This window comes from Ananas comosus, linkage group 12 (assembly GCF_001540865.1).
Source record: "Ananas comosus cultivar F153 linkage group 12, ASM154086v1, whole genome shotgun sequence".
NCBI lineage: Eukaryota > Viridiplantae > Streptophyta > Magnoliopsida > Poales > Bromeliaceae > Ananas > Ananas comosus.
The window spans coordinates 5,672,663-5,683,647 of record NC_033632.1 but is presented as its reverse complement, the minus strand read 5'-3'; the positions used below and the strand labels follow the sequence as shown (position 1 = coordinate 5,683,647).

The following is a 10,985-nucleotide window of genomic DNA, read 5'->3' as shown; positions in this document are numbered from 1 at the left end:
ATATTATAATTTTAGGCCCAAGCTTTTTTGATCTTTTTAATTACAATAAAGTTTCACAATGTAATTTAGTTAGTTTAATATTGACGTGTCACTGATGTGATAATAAGATATTTTAGTCATTCTTACATTATCAGTCATAATACTATTGCATTATTACCGACCGTCCCTAGAGCAAGTGGCAAAGAGCTTGTTGGTCGGTACTCGAGACCCAAATTCGAATCCTAGTTGATTCACATTTCTAGCTAAGTTTATTTCTAAATGAAATAAACGAAGCGGGTAGCGTGTTTACCTATCTCTCTCTAAAAAAAAAAAAAAAAAAAAAACAACGACTGCATTATTGCTATATTAACTACAAGAATTTTTGAATCCACAGGTACAAGGGACCGTATCTACCGTATCGTGCCGAAATGTCACAGCAAAAAATTCTCTATTTTTGAAGTTAGTAAGTAATTTTCTTAATAAAATTTAAAAGAATTGATAAAAATACATAATAAATAATAAAAAATATTTTATTACTAAAAATATAAATATTTTATGTTATTATGTATCAACACATGTATTTTTTATGACCGTTACGCACCGTCCTATACCTTATTAATAAGTTTTCGACGCGATCCCGTATCATTACACTTAAATTCTTGATTAACGGTGTATTAATATTTGATCAACCAAATTGTAATGAAAAATTTTACGACGACAAACTAAATAATACAAATAAAAAATTATGATAAATTAAAACTTGAAAACTTAAAAATGTGGCGGACATATGATAATTTGAGAACCACCAGAGTTGTGATTTACCTTTTGTTTTATTTGATTTTTATTTATTTTTTAACCATGTCATTTCCTTGCGAAGTGGGTCCCCAGGTCACCACCACTCCCACTTTTGAACAATTCCACCCACCACCCTCTCTTGCAGTGGGCCTGGGCCCCACTAACTGCCAAAAAGGGGGACTCGGCACCCCCCTCTCTCTCCGTCTCCTTTCCTTTCCTTTCTCCCCTCCACCTTCGAATGCGTCGTCGTCTCCGCGGGTTAGGTGTCGCTCTCTCTCTCTCTCTCTCTCTCTCTCTCTCTCTCTCTCTCTAGAACCTAATCTCTCTCTCTCTCTCTCTCTCATATAATCGGTGGTTGGCGATCCTCGATCGATTGGATCCTCTATCCTCCTCACGTCGCTTTTTTACCGATCGATTTACTTCTTGTTTCGTAGCAATTATTACTACCATCTTTACTTTCTCCTTGAACCATCGAGAGAACAAGGAAAACCCTAATAAGTATTTGTTGGCGGGGGAAATTGGATTCTGATGACTGCGTAGAAGGATTTTGTGCTCGAAATCAGGTTTTGTTCCTGTTTAATCGCTTCTTCTTATCGGTTTTTCCGCTCAAAATTCGATTTTTAGGTCATGTTTGTGTAGTCAGGGTTGGTTTTATGCTTGGGATTGTCGAATTAATGCTTAATTTTGCGTTTTCTATTGCACTTTTTAGGTTTAGTTTGGATTGTTATGTGAATTATTATGTGGCTTTGAGCATCTCTGGTTAAAAATTCCTATTTGATTCCTTATCTAGTAGGTTGTTGTATTGCGATTACGAGGAATAAATCACATGTTGGGAATTTGAGTTTGAGTTTGGCGTGTAGTTAAGTATTTATTCGGTGGAGTGTACATGTAGCGAGAATAGATGCTTTTCCGTTTGAATCATACTGTATATGAGTTTGTCATGATGTACTTTAGATAAATTGTATTTACCTAAATTTTCATAGGTGGCCATGTGTAGCTATTTATACGATATAGTTTGTTAAACAAATGCCTATAATTGGAAATACTCTTGTGTATATACCCATGAAAGTTCCTTGATATAGAAAAAAAAAGTCCCCTGTTTTTATTTTGGTGAGCAAGTTCTTAGAAACCAACCTTTGTTTTAGTCTACTTTTCTTTTTTATTTTTATTTTTTTTTGGTGGGGGTCCGGTTTTTGAAACTCTGTTTCATTTTCTGAAACATAATTTTGGATCAGGGATGACACAAGTTGGATTTGAATGCCTTTGATTTCTGAGTTCTAGGTGAAACTTTAAGTCCGTGATGAAACTTCCAAAACAAAACTTCCTTTTGATGATCGAGCTGACACAAGAACTGAGACTGATAGGAGTATTTAACACTTAGTGCTGTTTTTTTGTATCACTTTCGTGGGTTCAATTCTGTTGACACATTGGTTAAGCTTGAGGATACTACTTTGTGGCATGTGCTTGGTTCATGGAAGCTCGACCTTGCACTGTTTGAGCTGTTGTTCGCCAGATCCTGCGTCGTTATTATACCAGTCCAGTTTTAGTCGTAGTCTCTCTAAAATCATATTGTTATAACATATAAGGGTGATTTTATTAAAACACTTGTTAAGAAGTTAAGATAATTCACATCCACTACTTTTGCACAACAAACTTTAAAACGCTGCAGGTTATTTACAAATAATTATGATAGTCTTCATTTTGGCTTTAATTGGCTCTTTCTTTGCCTTTTTTTTTTTTTAATCTTATTTAATTTATCAACATATTCAATTTCTTTGCAGATTGAGTCCAGTAGCCAGTTTCTTATTTGGATGGAGAATGATGTTGCTGAAACTGTGCATGTTCCACAAAGTTCTTCTGATGTAAAGGTACATACTCGTCTCTTGATGTAATTAAATGATAGAGGTCTTTTTTTTTTTCCCATAAAATGGATAATAGCTATCTTTGTTCTCCAATTGTAAGTACAGTCTAAAATGGATAAGAGCTGTCTTTGTTCTCCAGTTGTGAGTACAGTTTATCTGTTAAAGCTTAACAATAGTGTCTTTAGACTTTCTTCTGCAGTAATGGTGTGCAGACAAAAGAGTAGGAATTTTTTACTGCTTGCTGGAGATAAGTAGCTAGAGAAGATCATTGATAATCTATTATATTTATTTGGTCAACTCATGAGTGCAATATAGTTGTCATGTATTTGATGGAAAATTGTTAATTAAGAGTGCTGAAATGACCTATAAAATATGATCTTGGTGAAATCTTTCATATTTTCGTGGTTGTTTCTAAATGACTCATCCAGTTGCTGCCTTTACTGTCTGCAGTTTTAGTGTTTTTAGCTGGTCTTAGATTGTATTTTTTCCAACTCTTCTTCTTGTTAATAGGAACAACTCTAAATATATTCACGTAAGAAGATATTGAAGGTAGAAAGTTGAAACATGTTGAGTCTTTGAAAAATATAGGAATCAGGAGTTTTTGACTGGTGTAGTTTTTGTGCTTATTGCTCTTCGTATGCTAATGTCTACCACTTCATGTTTTTATTTTTCTTGCGACTTTTTTAGCTTACATAGTTTTTCCCCCCTTCTTTTTACTCTCTATTTTAGGTTCATGGCTCAATTTGCTGTGAGCTTAGAAAGATATTGGATAGAATCGCTTCTATTCTTCCTGCAATGGAATCTGCTAGACCGGGAAGCAGTTTAGGGATTCATGCGCTATGTTCTTTAAATACCTCAGTTGAGAAAGGAAAGCTAATCATTCAGCACTGTTCCGAATGTAGCAAACTCTACTTGGTATGCTTTTCTTTTCCTTTTCTTTTCTTTTCTTTTTTTTTTTAAATCTTGAACTCCATATGCATAGGCAATGCATATCGACCTACATTTGTGCTCCCTTATTTAGGGGTTTGCATATATACCTTTGCAAAATTTTCTCCATATGTACCATTGAGAAATCTGTTTTTTGCATATGCCCTTTGAAGTTGATATTTTTTGTGATAATCCTTGTTGATTATTCTAAGTTAACAAAAAAAGCTTTATTTTGCAAAATGATTGCTTATAATTTTTCTGGAGATTACTCTGCTTATCTGATTTTATGGTTCTGCCATTTGTTACTTCAATTTTATGAAAACGCAAAACCACATTTCTTTTTCTTTCCCATTTGGAAGATCTTTTTTTTTTTTTAATATATAGTTTAAATATTAATAGAATCACTGCCAATACTAATAAGAAATATGGCAAAGTATAGTTCTACAAGAAAGATTAATAGAAAAATCTGCGGGGATCTTATGTCATTTCCTTTTATTTTACATTGTCAAGTTAATCGTTTCACTTTGCTCTAATTTTTTATAACTAGTGCATCTTTCTGTTTAAGTTTGAATTTCATCCGTTTCTCTTATATTTCTACCTTATTCATATTTATAATGTCAGGCACTTACTGGTGAAGCCATCTTATTAAGATGCGAAAGGATAAAGAGTTCGCTGAATCAAAGTTTATCTCAAATTCAGAATATGGTCCCACCTCTTTTAGCTGCTCAGGTTAGTGAAAGATATTCTCTCATGACTGTTAATGTTTTGAACCACGTGTTAGCATGCTTTACTGTAACATCTACAAAGTGATATTTAAGCATGTTTTTTAAATTCAGCAAGTTTAATTTGTGTTTATTCACATTTCGTCCAAATCGAGCTGCAACTTGAGGTATATTTCAGAAGGGCAGTGTTGCTCTCTATTTAATTGAAACCTTAAGAACTTATCTCAATATTGTTTTTGCAGGTTAATTTTGTGTTACAGTAGGGAAATGATATGGTTTTTAGTGCAATTGTGGCTATGAACTTGCTGGAGCCCTTGTAATAGTTCTATTTTGTAGAGCAATTTAAACCAGTGATGTGTTGAGTGCATACACTTATGCAACCATTATTTTATTAACCGTGGAAAAGAAAGAATAGGATTTTACTTGTGTATTGTGTCAAGTTACCTGATCTAAAAAATTGTTATACGAAATCTAACAAAAAAAGAAAAGAACAACTCGCATTTTTATCCTTTTTATGATCTTTCTTTTCTTGTATTGCTCTTTCAACATATCCATGATGATTACATAACTGCACCAATTGCCTCGTGGAAAATAGAAAATCATGTGATGCTAGATGCATAACTGGACCAATTTACATGTTGTTACATGCAATGATTACATGCGGTGCTAGATACAGAATTGTGGCTCACAGGCACCTCACTTTTTTTTTTTTTTTTAAGTTTCATTTTGTCTTTTATATTCTACTATCGTTGTACTACGGTAAGTTATTAAATGTATTGGCTAGCTCCGTAAACCTTGAGCATTCATGGAAGTGCAAATTGATCCCTGATCTTTGACTTCATCAGATTAGTGCCCCAACTAGCCCGGTTTCTTGCTATGTACTTGCTGAGTTTTTTACTTTCCAGATTTATATGTCAGCTCCTAAAATGCATTAGAGATTTTGGATGGAAAATTAGAAAAGTGTAGGGGCTAGTCTGCTTATGTGAATAATCAGGGATCAAATCAGGATTTAAGTGCCATGGCACGGGGTCGTGCCGGAAACTTGCCGGCATGGTACGGCATGGTGCGTGTCGAGCCGCGCCGATGCGTGCCGGTCAAAAATTTCTTGTGTGCCGACACATAATAGCATGAAATATTTATTTTCTTAGCAACAAAATATTATAACTATTTATTATGTCTTTTTATCACATCTTTTGAACTTTATTGAGGAAATTACTTACTAATTTAAAGAATGGAGGGTTTTGAGCTGTGCTATCGGCATAGGGTCTGTATCGTGTCGGTATCTTGTTGGCATGGTACGGCACGGTGGATACGGCTCGTGCCGACGGACACTTAAAACCTTGGATCAAATTGCAATTTGTTGAAATTCAGGGACCTTCTTGTTTGTTTTACTCTAAATCATTTAGTATACCAACATATTCTCATCAATTTTTGCCTTGCCGCAAATCCGCAATATTTGTTTTTAAATTGGCTTATGATTGTTTTGAAAATACAGATTGCACAACTTCTAGATTATCTTAGGGATGCAAAGTTCATTATTGATTCGACAGAAGAGGGGGCTGGAAAAGCTATTCTAGAACTGCTTCAGCGAAACGACTCAACTGAAGAGCTTGAACTTGAGGCCTTTCAGATTGCTACTTCAAAACTGAACCTGACTACTCCAAAAGCTCTATTAATAGAAAGACGATCGATAAAAAAGCTACTGGAGAAAATATGTGGCACTGATTCAAAAAAAGAACGGATTTTGAAATTCCTTTTGTATCTCCTAAAAAAGTATGGGAAACACAATATGCTCGATGCTGGTGGGCACAAAGAGAAATTTCCAAGGATTAAGTCTACAAGTAACATTATTAATTCGGAAAAAACTGATGATTCTGCTGACCAAGGTGACTATCAAATCAACAAATATGGATCTGTTATGCCTCCTGAAGAATTATGTTGCCCAATTTCTGCAAAAGTAATGTGTGATCCGGTTATTATTGCTTCTGGGCAAACTTATGAACGGGCATTAATTGAGAAGTGGTTTAATGAGGGGCATGACACATGCCCTAAGACACAGAAGAAATTGGAAAACTTTTCTTTGATTCCTAATACTTGTATGAAGGATCTGATTTCAAAATGGCGCGGAGAAAATGACATAGAAATTCTGGGCCCATGTGCAAAATCTACTTCTAAAGAATTCCGATCATGGGAATCTTCAAATTCTCACTCTATATCTAGTTTGAAGTATATTTCTACACCTCTTTTGGATGGGAAATCCGCAGATTATGTATACCAAAGTGATCATAGCAATGTATCATTTATATCCTCTGAAAACAGCAATTTCTTGGATTCAGTTGGCCTTAAAGAAATGGAGATTTCAAAGGGTAGTTCATCTCCATTGTTCCCTTGGAGTGCTGATTACCAGAAATATAAGTCATTTTCCAAGTTTGAATATGATATGTTCTTGAGATTCTTTAATACTCTCTCAGAGCTTACCTTAGAGCTCCAAGATAAAGCTGTTGACAATGTGAAAGTGCTTCTTGAAGGGGATGAGGAAACTTGCTATGCAATGCTGTCCAATGGTTTTATGGATGCATTGATTTGTTTTTTGACGAATTCTCATGAAAAATCAAATGTTAAAGCACTGAAAACTGGAGCTCAATTATTTCTGGCTTTTCTCAGTAATAGCAGGTAAATATTCAATTTTTGGTTTCCTTTTTCATTTAATTTGTCAGAAATTAGTGCTTTAGATGAATAATTTAGTTGAAAGAGATGAGCTTGTTACATCCATACTTGTTTATCAGTGGGCGGAAGGCTAAAATCAGGGAATTAACTTATAAATATCCAAATTTTGACTTTGTCACCTTTAAATGTTGAAACTATAAATTATGTCCTTAAACTAAAGGTTTTCATAACTTTGCCTCCTTCCATGAATGTACCTTAGGGAAAGATTCTTTTATTATTATTATTATTTTATTTTCCCCAAAGAGGGAACTTGGAAGTCACGACCTTTACTGGCTTGGGGTTAGGCCAGAGGTATAATTTGTTGTATTTCTCATTCCTTCTTAATATTATTATGGTTTAAGAAGACTGAATAAGGAAACATTTTATTTTCATACTTGTGGTAATTTAAAAAATATTGTTATGCTTGTAGTATTTGATTCAACCTTCAATGACCATATAGGATTAACAACAAATTTGGTCCCTTCAGTTTGGCTCGAATTGCAATTGTCTGCAAAGCTTCAGTTTTATTGTTTGTTTTCACACAAGGATTAAGTCCTTCCATTAGTCTTTAGAACTAGGAGTGCTGCCAGGTCAGGCTAATCCTAAGACTATTGAGTCGGCATGGTGTCTTCCTTGAGAAGGCATTAAATTGTTTTGCCAGACAGACATTAACTGACTAAATTGTTGAAAGTAGGACTTTGAGAACGAAATAGAAGTTGGGATCAAACTTCAAGGACTATTTTGTAACTACCCAGTATTATAGCTCTTTCCTTTCAAACATTTGCTCCTTGCTGAAACTCTTTTCTTTTTCCTATCCAGGGTCGAGATTCTATCCTTGAGTGAGGGTGCATTTCCTCTCTTGGCAACTTTAGTCAATTCTCAAATAAGAGCAGAATCTTTGTTGATACTTGAGAGGCTGTCGCATCAGTTGAGTTGTTTATCCCACATCGTTTCTTCTGGAATCGCCCCTTCAATCATAAAGCTTCTCAGTTCTGAAGACACCAAGTTAGTCGAACGGGCCACTAAAATCCTTTCCGAAATTTCGTCTCATAGTGACATTAAACCACTTTTAATTTCCTCAAATTGCATTTCAACCCTTGCTTCCGTTCTGAAAGACGGTAGACTATCAGAGTACTGCCTCAAAATATTGCACAACATGAGCGACACTGAAGAAGCTTTGGACTTGATAGCAAAAACAAACGGATGTCTCGCTTCAATTGTGGAAATTCTCGACATTGGTGACCGCGATGAACAGGAAGATGCGGTTTCAATACTTCACTCTGTATGCTCGCATAGTGTCGAAAATTGCATGCTCGTGATGAAAGAAGGTGTTATTCCAGCTTTAGTTGACATATCAGTAAACGGAAGTGAGGAGGGTAAAGAGACGTCTATTAAGCTTCTCCGACTTTTGAGGGATTTAAGGCATAAAGAGTGCTTTGACAGTTCATGTAACCAACCCGTACCGATCTCTGAAGTAGAGAGAAGTCCCATGGATCATTCGGCCAAAAAGCAGTCGATTTCGAAATCTTCAAGGTTTTTCTCAAGGAAAATGAGATTTTTCTCAAAACCAAGATCGGTCACCCTTTTCTGAGACAGATGGTGTGATACTTTCCGTATGGAATTTTTCTTTGTGTATGTATCTACCGAGCTGACCAGTTAGTATAGTTGCAGTAGGGGAATGCTAGAAGTGTGGTAAGCTGATGACTTTTTTCTTTTCTTTTTTTTTTTTTTTTTGCTGTTTTTCGAGGGAGTACTCGGTGAGATGTTTTGGTCATCCACTTGTATTTCCGGCAACTCTGAAAATTTTTCATTTAGATGATTGTAATTTTCTTTTTCTTTTTTCTTTTTTAGGTACTGAATGAGAATGTATAGTCAGTTATTGTGTTTATAGGGTTACTAGGGTTTGGTTGTTAGCGACAGTTATCTTGTACTCAAGCATGTAGTTGAACACAGATTATTTTTAATACCTTGGGTATGTTATTCTGTGATCATAATCCCAAAGGGGTGGACAAGCCAACTTAAACATTGTGGTTGACACTTCCAATTGTTTATTTTATTTATTTATTTATACTTTAAGGGCTTAATTGCGTAAGTGTCACCACAAAGCTATGATATTGCATATTTATTTATACAAGAGTTTTGGATCAAATATATCCCTTCAAAATATCATAGTTTGCAATTATATTTCTCTATTTTTGTTGACTTGTTAAAGTTAAATTTCTTTCTCTCCAAAATGACCATTCTACATTTTAAGTATATTTAATATTATTTATCAATTCTAGTGTTGTTATTCTAACTTTGGTGTCATTCTATATGAACTATAAATTATAAATTCCCTAAAAGGTTTTAACAAAACTAATTTTATTTTATATAATAGTAGAATTATCCAAACTTGAAAATTTAATGGTCAACCAACAAAGAAACAAGCACGCAAAATTTTTGTCCAAGTTGGCATATCATAGTTGCTACATCATCTCCATCAGACATGGTATGACTTAAATTATGTCTCGATATGACAGAATTATTAATTCAGTTGTCAAATTATCTTTTATTTTTTTTTCTTAACAAATAAAATTGAGCCTTTATTGAAATCAGCTTATGGCTAGACTATAATACGCAGATTGGTGTGAAACAAAATCGTCCATAATATCCGTATTAAGTAATTGTGAAAGGACCAAAAGAGGTTGATTCTTTTCGCTCAAAAGATAACTTTTTTGTTCTACCATAATGAGCTAACCAGTTTGCAGCTTGATTAGCCTCTTTCAGTAGATGCGCGATTTTCAAAAAAAAAAAATATTGATTTAGTTTGAATCTCTTTGATCAGGTTCCTCAAAGTCCACGGAGCCTCAATAATATTGTTAATTGTGCCTGCTCTATGCCTCCTTTACTGCTTCTAGCATAGCTTTAACTTTAGACTCTAATAGAAATTGTAATGTCCCAGACTCGCTGCAATCCGTCGAGGATGAGAATGCTTTGAGACGAGGATGGTGGTGGGGATGATGGATGGTGCAGCTCAGGCAATTGAGAAAATTGAGTGTGGGGAAAAGAGGAGAAGAAGTTAAGGGTAAAGGGAGGTAGAAGGAGGGATCAGATTGGATAACTAGAGGTGGAGAGAAGAGAGGAGAGGTTGTAGGACAGAGAATTGGAGAGAAAAAAAGGTTCTACTCATTTTCCATGAGTGTCCAATTACATCTGCCAGGTATTTAGTAGACTACTTAGCGCTGACTGGCATACACTAGACATTTGCCCTCTGTGGTGCGATAAGTTGGTTTTCATTTCATGCGCATTTTCTCGAATGCTTGGTGTGCTCGAGCTATAGTACTAATATATAAAATATAATATTTAATATTTGTTGCTTTACTTTAGTGGTGGTGCTCCTAAGAGAATTAATTTTTTTTTCTTTTTTTTTTATTCATATAATTCAACTTTGATGATTCGAAACTTTTCATATAGTATCCAAAGTAAAAAAATTGTAACTGAGTTTGCTTCTGAAATCATTAACTAATTCGCAAGTCTTTATGCCTTTCAGATTTAGAATAAGAGGCAACCAAGTAACAATTTAGCGCTGGTAATGTGGTCCTCCTATAGCATGGCAAATTTAGTACCAGAGATCGAACAAGGAGCCAAAAGGATGACATGTGCATTTCTTTTAACAAGTTCAATACATTATTGCATTTACTAAATATTCAATTTTTTTGTGTCTGAGAAATTGTAGTATGCTAAGTTTGTGACACTTAAAAATCTTAAAAAAAATAATCCGAGCTAATTTTAGGACTAGAATTGTAGTTCTACACTATATGGGGAAGCTAATAGTGATATAGAAATATCCCAAATTTTTGGTGGTGAGGATGCGAAAGATCTACCTAGGCGCAAAATGCACAGTAATCTTTAGACATCTATTTTCTTATCTGCACAAAATGGATGACTTTGAGAACTCTTAGGTCTTGGCTAATATCAATAAAGGCACTCTTAGAATAATGTGTACTATTTATGT

The 10,985-nt window shown here is 34.7% G+C and overlaps 1 protein-coding gene across 4 annotated transcripts; it reads left to right on the top strand.

The window, feature by feature from the left end:
* On the top strand, window positions 1,023-9,059 carry LOC109718390 (U-box domain-containing protein 7-like). 4 transcript variants are annotated; one of them, XM_020244612.1, is made up of 7 exons: window positions 1,023-1,037; window positions 1,209-1,337; window positions 2,556-2,642; window positions 3,366-3,551; window positions 4,185-4,292; window positions 5,781-6,958; window positions 7,811-9,059. In XM_020244612.1, exons 3-7 carry the CDS (start codon window positions 2,586-2,588, stop codon window positions 8,580-8,582), a joined length of 2,301 nt encoding a protein of 766 aa, XP_020100201.1. In that variant the 5' UTR covers window positions 1,023-1,037; window positions 1,209-1,337; window positions 2,556-2,585; the 3' UTR covers window positions 8,583-9,059. The 4 variants fall into 4 exon arrangements, with proteins under 4 accessions (XP_020100201.1, XP_020100202.1, XP_020100203.1 ...); XM_020244613.1 differs by lacking the exons at window positions 1,023-1,037; window positions 1,209-1,337 and adding an exon at window positions 1,423-1,884; XM_020244614.1 differs by lacking the exons at window positions 1,023-1,037; window positions 1,209-1,337 and adding an exon at window positions 1,894-2,055.

Bases quoted from the DNA above. Each gene is read 5' to 3' on its own strand.
- LOC109718390 (XM_020244612.1), top strand. From the start codon at position 2,586: ATGGAGAATGATGTTGCTGAAACTGTGCATGTTCCACAAAGTTCTTCT. The intron at 2,643-3,365 runs GTACATACTCGT...TCTCTATTTTAG, and splicing joins AAAGTTCTTCTGATGTAAAG to GTTCATGGCTCAATTTGCTG. The intron at 6,959-7,810 runs GTAAATATTCAA...TTTCCTATCCAG, and splicing joins GCTTTTCTCAGTAATAGCAG to GGTCGAGATTCTATCCTTGA.